The sequence below is a fragment of the Chiroxiphia lanceolata genome, chromosome 18, assembly GCF_009829145.1.
Source record: "Chiroxiphia lanceolata isolate bChiLan1 chromosome 18, bChiLan1.pri, whole genome shotgun sequence".
In the NCBI taxonomy this organism is placed as follows: domain Eukaryota; kingdom Metazoa; phylum Chordata; class Aves; order Passeriformes; family Pipridae; genus Chiroxiphia; species Chiroxiphia lanceolata.
The window spans coordinates 5,599,237-5,617,773 of record NC_045654.1 but is presented as its reverse complement, the minus strand read 5'-3'; the positions used below and the strand labels follow the sequence as shown (position 1 = coordinate 5,617,773).

The 18,537-nt window shown below is 42.5% G+C and overlaps 2 protein-coding genes across 6 annotated transcripts in view; both read left to right on the top strand.

The window, feature by feature from the left end:
* Window positions 1–2,039: 2,039 nt before the first annotated feature.
* DDT (D-dopachrome tautomerase) lies at window positions 2,040–4,759 on the top strand. Its single transcript, XM_032706033.1, has 3 exons — window positions 2,040–2,209; window positions 2,335–2,510; window positions 3,355–4,759. The coding sequence occupies exons 1-3, from the start codon at window positions 2,102–2,104 to the stop codon at window positions 3,425–3,427; spliced, it is 357 nt and encodes a 118-aa protein (XP_032561924.1). The 5' UTR covers window positions 2,040–2,101; the 3' UTR covers window positions 3,428–4,759.
* Window positions 4,760–7,327: 2,568 nt separating this feature from the next.
* Window positions 7,328–18,537, top strand: part of CABIN1 (calcineurin binding protein 1) — a 110,420-nt gene continuing 99,210 nt past the window's right edge. For 2 of the 5 annotated variants that reach the window (XM_032706000.1, XM_032705998.1), the window contains exons 1-12: window positions 7,328–7,450; window positions 10,158–10,222; window positions 10,617–10,709; window positions 10,999–11,112; window positions 11,283–11,417; window positions 11,676–11,856; window positions 12,784–12,913; window positions 13,891–14,040; window positions 15,050–15,333; window positions 16,356–16,524; window positions 16,960–17,096; window positions 17,483–17,700. In XM_032706000.1, the coding sequence (XP_032561891.1) occupies window positions 10,220–10,222; window positions 10,617–10,709; window positions 10,999–11,112; window positions 11,283–11,417; window positions 11,676–11,856; window positions 12,784–12,913; window positions 13,891–14,040; window positions 15,050–15,333; window positions 16,356–16,524; window positions 16,960–17,096; window positions 17,483–17,700 (1,614 nt within the window). In that variant the 5' untranslated portion in view covers window positions 7,328–7,450; window positions 10,158–10,219. Of the gene's footprint in view, window positions 7,451–10,126; window positions 10,223–10,616; window positions 10,710–10,998; window positions 11,113–11,282; window positions 11,418–11,675; window positions 11,857–12,783; window positions 12,914–13,890; window positions 14,041–15,049; window positions 15,343–16,355; window positions 16,525–16,959; window positions 17,097–17,482; window positions 17,701–18,537 lie in introns of all 5 variants that reach the window. The other 3 variants (XM_032705999.1, XM_032705996.1, XM_032705997.1) reach the window with 2 other exon arrangements.

Below are 18,537 nucleotides of genomic sequence, written 5' to 3'. Positions count from 1 at the left end.
TCTTGGCTGGTGACACTTTTGCTGGCAAGTTCTATAAAAGCTGATGTGTTTTCATTATGTTTTTCACTAAGGTTTCAATTCTAGATACTGTCTAATCCAGAGCCCAGAGAGATCTTTAAATTCCCTGTCTGGAAAGAGAACTCATTTGTATACTTCAGCTTGCATTAGCAGGAGATTTTGTTTTGCGATTATGTTCTCCATGAAGTCAAGAGACTTGACTGAAGACCTTCTCTGGAGGGAGATCTGTTTCCCTACTGGAAATAGGCACATGTTTATTCCCACCCTTCCTTTCTTCCAAACATGAGCTGAATAATATGTTTTTATTGATGTTTTATTCACATAATATTGTCCACAACTGACTTAAATTTTAAATGGGAAGTGGTTGATTTTTTTTTTTATAATATTGAGAGTGGAATCATGAAGTGGATGATGAGACTGCAAATGTCTGCAGGAGAGAAAAAACTCATCATTTTCCAAAGGCTGAGCGTGTTTGAGACTATTTGCTGCTGCGCTGTCCTGTCTTGGTTGTCCATCCCCCTACAAGCATTTTAATTGCCTGATCTGAGACAGAAACAATAAAAGAAATGTGTTTAGTTTAATAAAATCTCTGTGAGACCATGAACAATCTGCCATTCACACGGTGAACCATCAAGAGCAAAGGACAATGCATATCTTTAAAGATGTCCCCTGTCCAGTTCTAATTACTGACATCTGATACTTACATCTTCTTTCCCTTTAGAGGCCTTCTGATATACTGGTTTCTTGTCACATGGGGTTTTTTTGGCAATGAAATTGGAAGAGATTTTTGAAGGAATATGAGAAAGGAATATGAGAAAGAGATATTTGAAGGAATGTGAGAAAAATAGAAAAATGGATCCTAAAAGACATCTTCCCTCGAGTCATTGACACCCAGCAAACAGGCAGGGGTGGGCTTGCTCCCAGGATTTGCAAGGTGGCTGAGTACCCCCACTGCCTTTGTTTTGGTGACAAACTCAGGACCATCTATTTACAAGATTATACATTTCTATAAATTTGCCCTGCAATCTAACTTTTTGGGGTAATTTCTTTTGCTGATTTCCTGGATTTAAAGGGAACATCTGTATTATTGCTTATCGCCGCAAGCAGCCGCCCCCTGCCAGCCTGCAGTACTCCCTCCCCTCTCCCTTTGGGTCTCTCACTTCACAATCTCTCTCCTAGAAATCTTTTTCCAGACTTATTCCTGGCTGGTTTGTACACACGGCCCCTTGTGCCAGTATTGTCTTCATTAGCAGCAGTGAAGGCCAAGCAATTCCCTCAGCAAAAAAAATGAGCAATCCCATCAGTTTTCATTAGCATTGTTTAGGACTGTAGAAACTCAAGAAGTCACATTACACAGGGGCAATTTTCACAACAGTTCTGTGCCTTAAACCAGATGACCTTTCAGTCAAGCTGGTTCATAACCCCTTGCTGTAAATGAGCACATGGAACCTCACTGGACAGTAGCTCAGGTTCTGAGAAACCTCCGATCTCTAGTTAAGAGACATCTGATCTGTAGATTAGGCTGTCCCTGCAAGCCAGCCTGCTGGGATCACTTTTATCAGCTCAGGAGCTCAAAGTTGTGATTTCTCAAAGTCCTGGTAATTAATACATAGTGGATAAAGGAGTAAACCTCTCTGTTTGCTTTTTAATTTCTCGTAGTGCTGGTTGTTCTGAGAAATCACTGCGCTTCAGTTCTCAACCTTCCCTGCACAGGCAGGTGCAGAGGTGCCTGTTGCAGTGACCTGAAATGTCACAAAAGGACTGACTGTCACAAAACTCATTTTACCCAGGGAGATGTGTGAGGTCTCACAGCCCCTAATGCATATCCCAGCACGGCACATGGTAAACCCCAAAGGCCCCACAGCCAGCTAGTGCAGCTGCGGCGGAGCACAGAAAGCCCTGAGCCCCGCCTGGCGCCGGCAAAGGGCGAGGGGCACGGGGAGGGCAGATCGGGCACGGCGCTGCTGCGGGCGGCCCGGGGCCGAGCCCGCCCCCGCCGGGGCACCGTTGCCCGGGGGCGGGGCAGGGGCCGGGCCGGGCGGGTGCAGGCGGCGGCGTTCGGGGCCGCGGTGGGAGCAGCGCGATGCCGTTCGTGGAGCTGGAGACCAACCTGCCGGCCGAGCGGCTGCCGCCGGGGCTGGCCCAGACTCTGTGCGCTGCCACCGCCGACATCCTGGGCAAACCGGCCGAGGTGAGCGCGGGGCCGGGAGCGGCGGGGCCGGGAGCGGCGGGGCCGGGAGCGGCGGGGCCGGGAGCGGCGGGGCCGGGAGCGGCGGGGCCGGGAGCAGCAGGGCCTAACGGTGGCTGTGCCGGCAGCGGGTGAACGTGACGGTGCGGAGCGGGCTGCCCATGGTGCTGTCGGGCTCGGCCGAGCCCTGCGCGCAGCTGGTCGTCTCCTCCATCGGCGTGGTGGGCACGGCGGAGCAGAACCAGCGGCACAGCGCCCGCTTCTTCGACGTCCTGACGGCGCAGCTGGGCCTCGGCACCGAGCGGTGAGTGCGGCCCGGCCGGGCGGCATCGGCCTCGGCGCCGCCTTCGCCCCGAGGGCAAGGACACCGGGATAACCCCTGGGGCAGGGAGAGGGAGATCGTCCCTTCCGTCAGCTCCACAGGTCTGTGTGGTCCGTCGAGATGTGGAGCACGGCAAACCAAAGTATAGGGGATGTTAAGAGCAGCGAGGCTGGGACAGTTCCCATGTTCTCCAGGAGGTTAAGGTGTAATAGAGATCCAAGACTAGATTGCACACTTTAAGTGCTCTTGGATGCTGAACCCCAGATATGTGGTTTGGGGCCAGATAAAACCGTGTACTGGTTTGCATTTGTTGAACAGTCTCGGCTTTAGCTGTTCTCTGAAGATCACTAGTTCTGTTGGTGAAATTAGTGCAAAACCCCACAGGAATTGGTAGAGCTTCACAGTGGGATCACCATGCCAAATGTGGGAACAGGACTGTTCCTGAAGGTCAGCCATGTCCCTCTGTGCCCCTCTCCCCAAAGGAGAGTGATAATAGCATTTCCCTGCCTCTTGAATACTGCTGGGGTAAATCCCTGCCAAGAGTTTGCTTGGGCCCTTCTGAAATGGACAAGTATCTCGTAGGCAGACTGTTGAAATTCAGTCTGCTTTTATTTGTGTGGGTGAAGCCTGGTACCTGTTTGTACCCTGCCCATACACAGCTTATGTTTGCCTCTGTTAAATTAATACCATGAAGTGTAAGACACTGAGACCTTAGTGCAGATTTTCTACCATGTTGCAAACTGGGCAGGGATAATATAAATAATATAAATAATGTAAAATAATGTTTCCTGTCCACTGTCCACATTTTTGCTCTTATATCCAAAAGGATTGTCATCCGCTTTTACCCACTGGAGCCCTGGCAGATCGGCAAGAACAAGACAGTCATGACATTCCTGTGATCCCCTGAGCAGCTGGTTGGAACAAAGCAATGGTGAAGACAACCCAGACATGACCAGCTCCATCTGTCTACCTGTTCCCTCTTGTGATCAAATCTGCGTAACTCTACATCTTCACCTGAATGAGTCACTTTTGTCTTTGCGTCCCGTGCACACAAAGCTGAAGAGTGGGGCAATCACCTGTACTGATGTTACTGAGACAGTTCAAGGTCAGTGTCTCCAGCCTGTCACGTAGCACAAAGGCTCTCATGGTGCCTGAGCCCAGCTGAGCCCTTGCCCTCTGGTGATGGCCTTGCATGTGCCTACACAAAGCTGTCTTGTAGCAGTAAAAGTTTAATTCCAGAACATTTGGCCTTACTGAGGACCAGAGTGGTTCTGAGGTTTATCCAGATTTTCTCATACTTTGCAAGGCAGAAAAATCCTTCTTTCTCTGTGGCAGCAGAAGGGTCCTAGGCTGGACAAGATGACCTAGAAGTGAAATTTTTCTCTTTTTCAGGCTTCCCTGAAAGCCTTTTCTGGAAAGAGAGGTGATTATGAGAAGTTTAGACATTGAAGTCTCATGTCAGACCTTGTGCTCTGTCCTCTGTCATTGCCACCCCCAGTGGCTGCTCCTACAAAATATTATTTGTCCATAAGATTCTCAGGGCTGAATGTCTGTGTGCTGATGGCAATGTCTAGAGGAGGGAGTCGCTTCTGAAGTCCTGCACTGTGCCACAGGAAAATATTTTGAAAGTCCTGCTCCTGCCAGTTTAATTTCTGTTATTTACTCAGTTCAAAGTACTTTTCCTCACCCCACTGTGACGGGGAGTTTGGGGATGACACAGCATCTCACTGTGATCTGTGGCTGGTGTTTCCAGTGGAGAAGTATTTTGGGCTCTTAGGACCCATATGCTCCCTCACTTTATAACTGGAATTCATGTGGTATTTTATTAAAACAAAAGCAGGGTACTTTTTATGTGTGGTGTTATCTCTGCCTTCCACTGATACTGAAAACATTTTTTGGTTTCCTTTCCACTTTGTGACTTGGTCAGGTTGAGGTCAGGGAGCTCAGCAGAGCTGAGAGCATGTCCTTTGGGACATGGGGGTCCACAGGAATGCAAGGCAGAAGAGGGCTTCTGTGGTCCTTTGTCATTCTGATTGGAGTTTATGACTCAAGACAGTTGAAAATATTCCTTCTAATTACAATTTGAAGTTGGTTGTTGGTTGTTCCCTATGCAGCAGAAATAACTTCTATGTTTGCCAAATCTGTCAGGAATATAATACCAAACACAAATTTGTGTATCAGGCTGGGGGTCTACACCTTATCTGGTTAATAAACTGTAGCAAAGCCTCTTTTGATAAGTGTCAGTTTATTGGTTTACAGCACTGGGGGGTTGTAGGAAGCAGACATCGTGGCTGCCCAGGTCTCTCCACTTTCACAGGAGGTCTCTTCCACCAAAAGTTTTTGAAACTCAGGTAATGAACAGGTAGGTGAACTGAGTCTGAGACACAGTGTAACTCAGGAGTACTGTGCTGCAGGGAGGGGGTGGACAGCCCTGGCTTTGCAAAGGGCTTGACCAGCTTGAGCTGAATATACTGAAATACAGAAAATAACCTCACTGTAATTCTGATCTGCGTTTCCTGGAGATCCTTCTACCTCTTGAAGGAACAAACACAAACTCTTGCCAAAGCCTTTGCTTCCTTCAGAGAAACCTTGCTCTGCCCTATGTCCCAGCTCTCCTTTTTTGGGCCATGTTGACCCTCATCCCCTCACCCTTGGCTGTGGGATCATGCCTGGAAACAACTTCCCCAGCATTGCAGAGTTGAGCAGGAAGAAGTAAGGACGGAGAGGGAAAGCTTGGAAAAGATCATGTTGTGCAAAGATATCTGAATAAAATGGGTCCTCAGTGTGACCTTCCCGCCTGTTTCCATGCTGTGTCTGCATGCTGGTGTTACCTGCCAAAACGTCCTAAAGTAATGCAAAATCATCGGAAAAGTGCTGGGCAAAGACCATCTTGAGAATTTCATGGTCCATGGACTTTAAACTTTCTTTTATAAGAGCAGTTAAAATATTAATGGAAGCATTGATCATTTGGATATGAAGACCTTGGTCTGAGCCACTTGATGCTTTTTGGGTGCTGGGGATTGTCAGCACAGAATGAGATTCTGTGAGTTTGCAGCTGGGTGTTTCCCCTCATAAACTGCTGGTGCTGAATGTACATTTTACTTCACGTTTATCTGGAGAGGTGGCCTATTTTTCCTTCACTGAACTAACGTTAGAGTAGTTTTGACAGTATTTTAGGACTCAAGGATACCCTGCAAAAAGGTGATGTTCTGATTTTGAACACCGAGTAACCATTTCCTAGCCTCAAACCTTTGAACTGTGGACAACCTCTGTGTGTATTTACACTAGAGAGGACCAGGGAGGCCCTGAGCACACTGCAGGGCACTACTGACAAAATGTATTACAGAATTACCATAGCTTTGCAAGTTACTCTTCAACCACAACAGTGTGATGCTGCTGCTGCTCATGAAAACCCTGTTCTTGGTTTGCCATGATGGAAGGAAAGGTATTAACACAAATGGGACACTGGAGATCATACATTTGAGAGGAAGAGGACTCTTACCAAGCTAAATGGTGATTCAGTGCAATGAATGCTCAGTCAGTGGTGACTGAGCACAAGCTTACCTTTGCCAGTGGGATGTGATGTAGCAAGAGGAGGCTTTAAACGTGTGGTTCTGTCCCACAGGTGGGGCCTCACCAGTCTGTCTGTGCTCAGGCTGTCCTGACATGGAGGGCTCTGTAGGGCTGTGAATGGCATACGTGCTCTTTAGAACTCCCTGCTGTATGACCACCTTACACGTAAATAAAATTACTTCCACAGGAAGCTGTCACAGTGGTGTTTGACTTCAGTCACTGCCTCACATCGTCCAAATGTTGTCCCAAAATAGGTTCTTTCACCCAGTGTGCAAGAGGCCAATCCACACACAGAGTCAAGGTATAGGATTTATTTACAGTTCCTTGCAGAGAGAGGGGCTGTGTGGCAAATCCACAAAGCCAGCACAAGCACTACCAAAACCTTTTACTATTTATACATTTAAGCAAACAAAGGCATTAATGTTCATTGGCTACAAGTTACCCAGTTCTCTTATTAATCAATATTCCATCTTCCATTGGTTAATGATTCTCTCACTTCTCGTGCTAATTAGTCCCCAGGCTCAGTCTTTCCTTTTGGGTCAGTGGGTTTCTTGAGTCGATGGTCTGTGAGTCCAAGGGGGTTTGTGATCTGCCCCTGCCTGAATTACCTTTTACCCAATTGAAGCTGTTTGAGCAGTTTCCGAGTTGTCATTATTAGTTTCTTCCTTATTCTGGCTGTTCTACCAGATGTCCCTGTGGCCCGTAAATTCTGCGTTCTTTGTGTTCATTATCAGTGGTACAACCCTCCTTCCCAAGCTTTGTTAAACTCCCCCCGAGATCATCGAAACATGGCAAGCCTTAAACCTTAACAAGGCAATTCTGCCGACAGGTGATTTGTGTTACTAATACCTAGACATCACTTAGAGCTTGTTTCACGGATTGAATCTATTTTCTTCTTGATTAGGCTTGAAAGCACACAAAGATCGAACTTCATAAACATCCTTTCTCGAGAAAATTTTCACACATTCCACATTTTGCAACGCTGCCGCCACCATGCTGAAACACCTCCCGGGGCATTTATAATGTCTATCTTCTCCCGGGAAGCTTTAGGGAAACGCGGTGACCTTGGGCTCATTTCGCACCTGTTCGGGGTTTCCCTCATGCCCTCAGCGCCCGCTCCCGCCTCCCGCCGCCCCGCGCTCCCATTGGCTGCCCGGGGAGCGGCTGCTCGGCCAATGAAAGGCTCCGTTGTTGGCGCCGGGGCTCCGGAGGCGGTTGCGGTGGAAACGGGCGGAGCGGCGGGTCCCGGGGGAGCGGCGGGAGCGGGAGGGACCCGCGCGGGACCCGCGCCGGGAAACCCCCGGGAACCCCCGGGAGCAGCGCCGGCAGGCCGGGGGCGGCCCCTCCAGGTGAGTGTCCCGGTCCGCCCGGCCCCGCGGAGCGGCCTGAGGGGCAGCCGGTGTCTGGGCCCTGCCCGGCCGGGCGGCCTCTCCCGTGCCTCTCCCGCCGCGGTGGGAGGCGAGCGTGGGCTCCCGCCTCCTCCCGGTCCCCTGTGCCTCCCCCCGGTGTGCCGGCGTGAGCAGCGTCCCTGCCCCTCCGTGCAGAAAGTGACCGTGTTTCGGCAAAACCGGCTTGTGCTGAAATGCGGGCGGATCTTTGCAGTGTTAAAACAAACGAACAAACAAACAAAAAATCCAAAACAAAGATTTAGTGGTGTTTGTTTTGTTTTGTTTTGTTTTAAACAAACGTGTATTTGCAATGTGTGGATCCCGAGTGTAGCGGCAGCAATAAAAGCCAGGAAAGCCCGAGTCACTCCCTTTGTTTCTTACTTTGAAGCTGACAACACAAGCTCTGGGAGCAATTTGGAATTTTTACTTAAGTGTTAAACTACTAAGGTAAAAGAGAAGATTTTGAAGGCAAAAGTCTTGTTGCCTTTCAAGATGTGCACGGCTGTCATAGCCACAGATATATAGCTGAGACACTCTTAAAACTGAAAAAAATTCAAGCTGCTTTGTAATAGTTTATAGTAAAGAGTAATTCTCTTTTTTTCTACTTATCTGCTGTAGCTGTGCTCCTCTGGAAGCGCTGGTAGTGGCATACCCAGTTCCTAGAGATTAGAACCCTGTTGTAACTCAGTTCATTATTAATTTTGCAACCACGTACAGTGCCTGGTTTAAAATGAAATAGCCCTCCCAGTGCCTGACACACCAATACAAAGCTGTGTGGAGGAAACACCCTTTCCCTGTTTTTTAGGAGCATTACACAGTTCTGTTTGGTTATGCACTTTCAACTTATAAACAGCAGAGAGGAGAGGTGCCAAATATTTGTTACTAAATTCCTGTATGGTACAAAGTTCTGGTATAAATAATAAGTAGAATTAGAATTGTTTTGCCATGTTTTCTGTAACTGTAGTTTCCCTGGCAGTCTGACCTTGGAAGTTAACTCTTGACCACAGTCTCTGCTGGTGACTTCCACCTTGAGCAAGATTGGGCATATTTTTGAATAGGCATATTTGTGAGTGGACTTCAAGCCACTCAGTTTAATATATGTGATTGATTTGGGATCACACAAACTTACTTATTCAGATGTCATGAGCAACTGTATTTCCTGACAAAATGTGTAGCATTCCATACATCTGAAAGAGGCAACCACCAATCTCTGGGCATGTATTTTCTCCATATGCGAAGTAGACAAGGAGTCTTTGTCCTGAAAGAGACTGGAAGTTTTATTAATGTTTATTTAGTGACTTAAAGAGAAAAATGCTTTATTGCTGTGCAGTTGTCAGTCTGATTTAGCTGCAGGCAGGGAAAGCAAGTGGTGCATGGGCAAGCAAATGATCATTGCTGAATGAATGAAATTCCTGTCAAAGCATTATTTTGTCTACACACAGAACTAATCATGATGATGTGTGAGTTAATTTGGCTTATAGTTCAAAACTCCCACTGCTTCCTGCTGTGGTTAATTCTGGACTTACTGTTCTATTAATGTAGTCTCCCATATAAAAGACTGTTTTTAGCCTGTCTTGCATGTGTCATCTTTTTGTTTGAGTCGATGGGAAGGTTTTATCACGTAGCAATGAAGCTTTTCTAAAAGAGCAGCACAGAACTCTTTTCATTTTTTTTTGTTGCCTTTACTAACATGATGTTTCAAGCAGTTAATTGAATCTAAATTATGGGCTTAGTTATGAGGAAAAATTGCTTACAGATTATGAATGTGTATTTACCTCTTCAAACTTTTTATCATTGGTAAAAAGACTGGAAATATTAGTATCCTTCCTTCAGAATGAAGAAATACTGGTTAGTAAAAGCTCAGTTTCTTTCGTTTGCATAAATTTAATATACCTAAGTGTACATGCAGTGACTACACCTTGCTTTTGCAGTAGAGGTGGTCTGTAGAGGTTGGTCAGTGTATTCAGAAAGAACAGGTGAGTTATAAACACTGGTTCTGTTCTAGCAGGGATGGCAGTGACGAAAACTGCTTTAATCAGAGGCATTTCCAAGTGCAGATGGTGCTTTGAGCAGTGGGTTCCCCAGCCTCTATGACCTGCTGCAAAGTCAGTCTGACACAGATAACACTCCATTTTTTAACTTTCCTGTTCTGTAGGTATCTGTAAGGGCTGTGACTTGTGCTGTAGATAAGGTGCAGGAAAACTTCTTTTTTTTTTATTTGTTTGTTTGTTTGGGCTTTTTTTGTTTGGTTGGTTTGTTTTGAAGCAACTGAAGATAAACTCATAAGCTATAACAATTCATGCTCATAAAGTGTTGGAGTATTCAAGAAGCATTTTTGGGTTTAGCTTTTGTCTTTAAAGGGATTTGTGTTGTAATGTTGTTACTATCTTGTATGTTCACTGAATATTACACAGTAACTGAAAGTCATGAAAACCATCCTGAAGTAATTAATGTGTTTTAATAATTTTGTATTTTATTTTCTGTCTCTAGTTAAAATTCACTTCAATGTTATTGTTCCTCAGTGGTTGGGCAGTTTATTTCTTGGCATGGGGTGGTGGTGAAGTAGAACAGTTAATTGGTTGTTGATTAAAGTATTCCCAGCTTGTCTTTACTTCTGAGTGTTTTCTTTACAAGCAGAGTAAATATTCGGATCCTGTTTGCTTTCCAGACCTGTTTTTGTCAGGCCCTTCCTCTTAATCCTGGAGAAAGACAGTGTGAAAACCTCTGAACATGGTAAGGGCTTATTGAGATGGCTTTTGAGATGTTTTGGTAAAAATAAAATGGTGAATTTTCTCTTCCCCTGGGACCAAGAATAATTTGCCATAATGAGACCATTGATTTTGAAGTGATAGTAGTTACTGGTAAATTTAAGAATTTGAAAAAAACCCCAACACTGTAATGCACATGTCTGTTCTAGAGAAGCTGTTGCTTGTAAAACAGTTGAAAGGAAATTGTTTTGATATTATTTGATCATTACAGCTCTTGTAACTTTATGTAGAAATCTCACAGTATTGTCCCTGTAACACTTAAGTAAAAAAAAAAAAAAAAGGGAAGAATCCAATTTGCAAAGGAAACTGGGGCACATGTAGATGTCACATTCCTTGTTGCCTCCCAACTGCCATCACAGATCCGAATCGCAGCGCTGAACGCGAGCTCCACGGTTGAGGATGACTATGAAGGGACCTTCAAAAGTCACAAGACACAGACAAAGGAAGCTCAGGTGAGTAGACCCACTGTTTTGTTAGTCAAGCTTTGTTTTGATGGGAGTTTCGTCCTCTCATTGCAGGGATTGTTCAACCCAGTGTCTTGTTTTTAGGAAAGCTGCGTTACTATCTTATCTCTTGGACCCTCCTTTAGCAAACTAAAGCTTCACACAAATGAGTTATTTTAGGTCAGTAAAGCAATAAAAGTGTGAAACCACTGATATGCATAGTAAATGTAAGTATATTGTAATAACTGTATTTAACAAAGTTGCCTTACCCAATAGGTTCTAATTTTTTTAATCCCAGGAAGCAGAAGCTTTTGCTTTGTACCACAAGGCTTTGGACCTTCAGAAACATGACCGATTTGAAGAGTCTGCCAAAGCTTATCATGAGCTCCTTGAGATTCGTCTTCTGAGAGAGGTCAGTGACCTTCAGAGAATGAAACTTTAGAAACTGCTTTTACTGTATCTTGTCTTCATTTCTAATTGGCTAACTGGAAATGTCAATATTGTCAATTGGCAGGTTGTTTACTGTCCTTTTTACTTGTCTGATTCCTAATGCCCACATTGCATTTACTTTATCATTTCTAGGCAGTGCTTTCTGGTGATGAGAAAGAAGGGCTGAAACACCCAGGTTTGATGTTAAAATATTCCACCTATAAAAACCTAGCACAACTGGCAGCACAACGGGATGACTTAGAGACAGCCATGGAGTTTTATCTGGAGGTACAGTGCAGCTGAAATAAAACAGTGGAGCCTTAATATTTGTTAAAACTTTCTAAAATATAGACATACACCTTGGCATACATCATGTGAATGTATAGTTGAATAGTGTGTGCTTTCTGACACTACATGGAATGTAACTGGTCCACCTTTCAATCCCCAAAGCAGTTGTGATCCTGCTGAAAACTAAAGCAGTGCCAGTCCCTGCAGACAAGTGGATCTGTGTGTCTGGAATGTGATGTTGTTTGTTATGCTTTCTAGGCTGTAATGCTGGACTCTACTGATGTCAACCTCTGGTATAAAATTGGTCGTGTGGCAATAAAACTAATCCGCCTTCCTTTGGCTCGTCACGCTTTTGAAGAAGGTCTCAGGTGTAATCCTGATCACTGGCCTTGTTTAGATAACCTTATCACAATCTTGTATACACTCAGTGACTATACAAGTGAGTATGATGTGTGGGAAAAAATCTCAATATATGTGTAATTTTACATACCAATTAAAAAAATTGTAATGATGCAATTGTATGGGTTGTATCTGGCATAAGCAATATGTTAGGGTATGATAGAGACTCCTGTTTCCTGATAGAGATTTTTTAATTTCATGATAAAGTATGATGGTTTATATCAGTTCTGGTTACCCTAAAAGTAAATGACGGGGGCTCTTAGATCAGAGCCTCTGCAGGAAGTTTCCCTGTAGACTGTTCTTTTCCCTTTTGATGTATATTAGGTTTGTCTTTCTACTGATTTCCAGCTACATAGTTTTGGCTATAAAACTACATAGCCTAGTATGATTTATTATAGTTACAGCAGTGGATATAACTGACCTTAAGATTTTACATTTGAGTAATAATATCCAGTGCATGAACTGATTCAAAGGAAGTTTGGGAGATCTGCAAGATGGCAGAATTGTTGAATCTAATCCCTTAGGTTTGTCCCACTGGAATGGTTCTAATTCTCCTCATGTCATTACACGTGAGCAAAGCCCTGGTGGGATACACTGCTTGTTTCACCAGTGGAATCTGCAGTTAAGACATTTGATAACATAAAAATGGTAAATAATTGTGATTCTGGTTTATGATTCTGATTTCTTCTGTGTCAGAATGAAGTCTTGAAAGTAAGTGAAAGATGTACTGCAAACATTGTTTAAACAAAATTAATTATATTCTTTTTCTGGATATAATACCTGGAAAGACATAATAGGCTATTTGAACTATATGCAGGTGATTATTTGACACGTTACAAAGCTATGGGACTAATTAATGCAAATGTCACATTTGGGTGGAATTCAGTGGTGTATGTGAGGCCCAGAACTGGGAGCTTTGAATGAACCAAAGCAGCCATTGACCATTCAATTCCTATTTCTCTGTCAGCATGTTTGTACTTTATCTGCAAAGCTCTGGAAAAAGACTGCCTATATAGCAAAGGACTGGTTCTGAAGGAGAAGATCTTTGAGGAGCAGCCTTGCCTCCGGAAAGACTCCTTAAGGATGTTCCTCAAATGGTGAATGTTGTCTTACAGTACATGCTGCCCTTGGAGTGTAAATTTTGGGTTTGGGGTTGTTCTAAAAAGCTGCTGAGATCTTATGCTTTAAGTGATAGTGATATCTTGCTAACCTGCCTTCTGAATAATAATAATGTTACTGGTGCTGCTGACAGAATGTTCTTCACTAATAACTTTTGGAGGGAGGTAGAAAGAGGCAAAGGATCCATTTGTTGCTGCTCACTTATTTTCACACCCAGATCTCTTGTAATCATCTGCCTTTGTTTTACTTATTAGTAGCTGATCCCTGCAGCATTCACTTTAGTTTTCCTAATTAAAACCAAACAATAACAACCAAAACAAAATAACTCCCACCTTAAACTCCCCCCCACATTACTGCTTTTCCAAGCAGTTACAAATTTGGGACTACTTTGGGAGTCTTACTGATTTTTATTGACAAATGAGTACAGTCAGATGGCTCTGTATGTTTCATTAGTACCCAAGATGCTGAAATTCTTACTTTATTAAGGTTTCAGACCAGTGCAACTCTGAAGATATTTTGCAACATTATGGTTAAGATTTTAGTCCTTTATTATTTCTTTTTTATTGCAGTATGTAATGTAAAACCTTTGCTACAAGTTTGTTGTTGTGTAGCTCTGCAAAGTAGACTGTTTCTTTCTGTGTGGATTTTGTAGTATGAGTGGGTAAGAGGAAAGTGGGAATAGAAAATAAAGGCCCATAAAATTTACAGGACCTGTCTAAGTTAGCTGCTCATTCAAAATAAAGATTTCTGGTGGTGAACACTTCTATATACATGCCATAAAGTTCATAAAATAATGTTATTTGAATCCTTCTTTTAAAACTATTTTTGTTACATCGTATGGAGATTTGAAATTAATGCCCCCCCAGCCTTTAAGAAAAAAACAACAAACCAATAAAAAAAACCCCAACCAACAAACAAAAGCTTTAACTTGTCTCCATTTCTCATTATTTCTTAGTGACATGTCTATCCATAATGTAAATGTGAGTGCAGCTGAAACAGGAAGAATCCTAAACGAAGCGCTGGAGCTGCGTAAGAAGAGACAAGCTTTGCTGGTGCGTGACAGGGAGCCAGACCTCAGACTGGTCCAGCCAATTCCCTTTTTCACGTATGTCTTTGTATTTTCTCTTTTTAAAAGGTTCCTCTGAAGCCCCGTGTGGTCACAGCTGTGGTGAGCTTCAGATTTCTACAGAACGCTTTTTTTTTTGCCTTGTAAAAACAAACCAACCCCCCAGTGTTTTGTTATTAGTTTATAGGTTTGTTTGGTGTGCTTACTGTTTTAGCACAAACCCCCTAGCTATCAGTTTTCAATTTTTGATTTAAAACCAGTGATGTTAAAAAAAAAAAAGGTAGCTAAGAGTGATTTGGCAGCTATTCAAACTGTATTATTGGATTATTCATATATGTCTAGTTTGTATATGAATTTCAAAGTAAGTTTAGCTTTTCAAAAATTCTTTTTGCTGTTGGGATAGTGGAAACAAAAAAATTGCAAGTATTTATTTGCAGCAACTAAGATACTAGTAAGTTGTTGTATATGTCTTTATCGTGAGGGATTGGGGTTTGATTTGGTTTTTTTGTTGCACATATTTTTCTGGAATATTAATGGACTTTGCATGTAAGTCCTATTGCAGGTAAGTTGCTCCTAGTTGTGGATGAGGGTGACTTCTTTTATTATTGTTGATTGAATGCAGAACCTGAAAATTGTTTATTTGACGCTACATTTTTTACTGGTTTTAGGGTTTGGTGTAGAGTAATTTCCTCAGCAACTGCTGCATAGACATTCTTTGAGATTATCCACATTAGTGACTCCCATTTCTTTCTTACTCCAACCAGTATACCAGTTTCCTCTGAAAACTTGTGCTTGCTGAGTGGTGAAGGAAAGCTCCTAAGGACCTCTGTTCCAGTCCTGTCACGGTCCATATGACAGGAAACATAGAAAGATATTCTCCAGCTTTTCTAGTCATGGGGCAGATTTTTGACACTCAAATGTGTATTGCTTTCCTACTGAGAAACTGCTTTTGCTATCTCTAAGTTACTGGAGAAAATACTGTAAATATAATTTAGAAAATAATGTGACAAGAATTAATGCCGTGATGCTGTTGTGTTCCCATGTGCAGGTGGAAGTGTTTGGGAGAAGCTTTACTTGCCATGTATCAGCACCTCACAACATGTGATCCTCCTCGGCCCAGTCTGGGAAAGAGAATTGATCTCTCAGAATACAGAGACCCAGTCCAGCATCTGATCCTTTCTCCCACCTCTACTCCTGTCAGTGTTATTCAGCCAACTCCTGTCAGCACTAACCCAGTGATGACAATGCCAGATCCTGTGTTACCTTACACTCCAACAACACCCAACTTTCCAAGTCACAGTCAGAGTTCGTTGGAACCAGGAGCTGCTGTAGGTGAGCAAGGTACTTCAGTCTGAGATTCAAGATCTCTTTCCTACTTATCTGGGTATTAAAAGCACTCCAGAATGCTTTGGGACATGCTGTCTTTAAACTGCATGTTGTGGGTTCAGAACCTGTTCAGCATCTGTATAACATCTGATAGAAAAAAGGGAAGTTGAGCTCTAGAGGGTTAAGATCTGTTAACCCTTCACATTAGAAAATAAAAACCACCTAAGCTGTCTGAAAACCATTGGTTCCTGACTGAGACATAGGGCCAGTGTTCAGGACAGTGGACTAACTTTCCTATGTAATGGAATTGAGAGTCAAGTTGATTTGTTTTTCTTGATTGTTCCTCCAGTGCAGGAGTTTCTGACCTCCTCTAGTTTTGTGCTGTTGACTCTCACTTCAGTTTTTCAGTCTTTAAGGAGAACAGAATTGTGATTCCATCCCAGCAGTGATGCATATCAAGCTTTTAATGTTGGGAAGGGCCTTGAGATCCTTAGAATGAATGGGCTGCCTTTCAAAAAGATGACTGGATTTTCTTCTGCTCATGTGTCACTTTGAGAACCTGAGACAACCGAGCTGTCAGTTATATTTATTTGAAATCTGTAGCAAGAGGTTTGAATATTTTAGATGTAGATGTATTTACATATCTAAAACTATCAAGGGGTTACCAGTATTTTGTTGATATTCACGGGAATTTACAGATGTTTCTGGAGTTAAAGGCAGGCTCCTCTGGTTCCCATTTCAGAAACTTCTTGAAGACTAAAATAACGATTTCTAATTAATAGTGAAGTGCAGCATTTTTATTATGTCTTCTTTCCTCAGACTAGCATTTTTATACAAAATGCCATAGCCAGTTTATAATTAGTGATTTTTTTTTTTAAATTTTTTTTTGGGACTACATTCAGAAGGAAACCAATGATTCTCGAGTGTTGCTGTATAATTAATTTTTTAAAAATAAAAAAGATTATCCACTTTTTATTTGTCAATTTAACCTGTCAGATTTGAGGGTTTTCTTTTAATTATGTTTCTAGGTGACATATCTGCAGGTGATAAATCTAAGAAAGGAGTGAAGCGAAGGAGAATTACAGAGGATAGTGGTGAAACAGCAAAAAGGAGATCTGCTAGAGTTCGGAACACCAAGTGTAAAAAAGAGGAGAAGGTTGACTTTCAAGAGCTGTTGGTGAAGTTCCTTCCTTCCAGGTACTGTACAGCAACACCCTTCATTGTGAGAATATCACAGAGAGGAAGCTGTTTGGGACTGTGTTTGATTGATATGCCCCAACCTTAAAACCACCAGAGCTGTGTTATTTTTTGAAGCAGATGTGATGCATTACCTCCTCATATATTTAATAAAATTGCTCTTACTGAAAATTGCTGAATAAAAATTGAAAACTAAGAAAGATTTTCTTAGTGTGAATGTGAATTAGAGGACAATGAAGATGTCAAAATGGATAAGATAAAGTAAACTTGATTTGGACAAAATTTGGGAACTTGATGTAAATCTCTGAATTTGCTTCAGTTAATGTGCTTTCACTGTTAAAATTTGCACAACTTCCCATGTTTAGGTTTCACTTAGTAAAGAAAGAACAAACGAGAACTTTGTTGATGTTGTGGTTTTTGTCCCCTTTCACACAGATTAAGGAAATTAGATCCTGAGGAGGAAGAGGACCCTTTCAATAACTATGAGGTGCAATCAGAGATCAAAGAGGAGAATTTCCAGCATGTTGGACCACACAGAATGTCATTTGATTCTACAACATTTATGGAATCTGGTAAGGATTTCTACTGGAACCCCTCACTCTTTCTCTGTTGTTTCTTCCATATTGTATGCTTTATTTTTTGTATTTTCCTGTCATATCTAGAAGATACAGAAGTATATGCTATTTTAAAAAGTACAATGTTATGGTATAGAAATATCGCAGTTGGTAACAGGTGTGATTTTTTTAAGTCTGGGGGATTCCTTAATCACTGTGTGCAAGAGCTCTATTATGTGGAGTTTCCCATTTAAACAAATTGGAATACAGTAACTGAATTCTGCACATGTGCAGCACAGGAGAACTGCTGCAAGATTAGTGCATAAAACACTGCTGAAACTTACTTGTTTCATGATCTGCTTCAGCCTTAAACATGTATGGCTTTGTATTTATATACTTTCTAGAAAAACAGGATGTTCATGAATTCTTGCTGGATAACCTGAACAACGGTGGGATCTTGGAGCTGATGATGAGATATCTAAAAGTCATCAGCCAAAAGTTTCTGGTGAAGTGGCCTCCTGGCTTGTGTGAGGTGGTCCTTAGTATCTATAACAGCTGGAGGAAGCACAGTAGCAGCCTCCCCAATCCACTACTGAGGGACTCGAGTAACCAGCATATCAAGGTAAAGCAACACTTTTCCTTATCCCCATATTTGCTGCTGTGTTGTTCTCTGTGTGCCAGAAGTACCCAGCTGAAATGCAGCGATCAGACACAGGTTTGGCTTAGCTCTGTCTGGGGAGCTGCTTGTCCCAGCTGTTGTATCTGTCATGTGTGTATGTGTGTGTGTGTGTGTGTGTATAAACACACACACATGCATAGAGGTGTAGTAAATGCTACAGACATAGATATATTTTACCACTTTACTCTGTTGTTGCTCTTTCCTTTTTTTTCCCTTCCCTTTGCTTCTGATATGACACAAAGTTTTGTTTTGTCATCAGGTGAGTAAAGAGGCTGCTCTGCTCTCACTGGCTGATCGAGGGTCAGCATCGATGCTTTAAACAGAGTAAATACAGGGTAGTTTTAAGATAACCTACAATTTACAGTAGAAAAACCCCAACCAAACCAAACAAACCCACCCTCCCAGCATCACCATTTTATTTGTGGATTTCCCGAATGCAAATAGAAAAATGGTAAATTCATTAAATTAATGTTAAACCAGTTTAGTGGCAGAAGATGATACTTCTTGAATTATAAAACCAGTCCTGATACTTGTCCACTGAACCTGCCGACGTTATCAGTGTGTATTCATTTGGAAAGTTATTTGCCTTTTGACATGGCTTCAGTTTGAAATTACTTTTTTCAGATCAAATGTTTCTGCTCTTTTGCAAATGAAATATGAATTCTGAAAACTGCTGTGTTCCACTGACTTCATTTACAAAACAGACAAAAGTGTCTCTATGTAGCAGGTGTTAAATTTTTATACATCCTTTTGTCTTTTTTATTTCTGTGTATTTTTCAC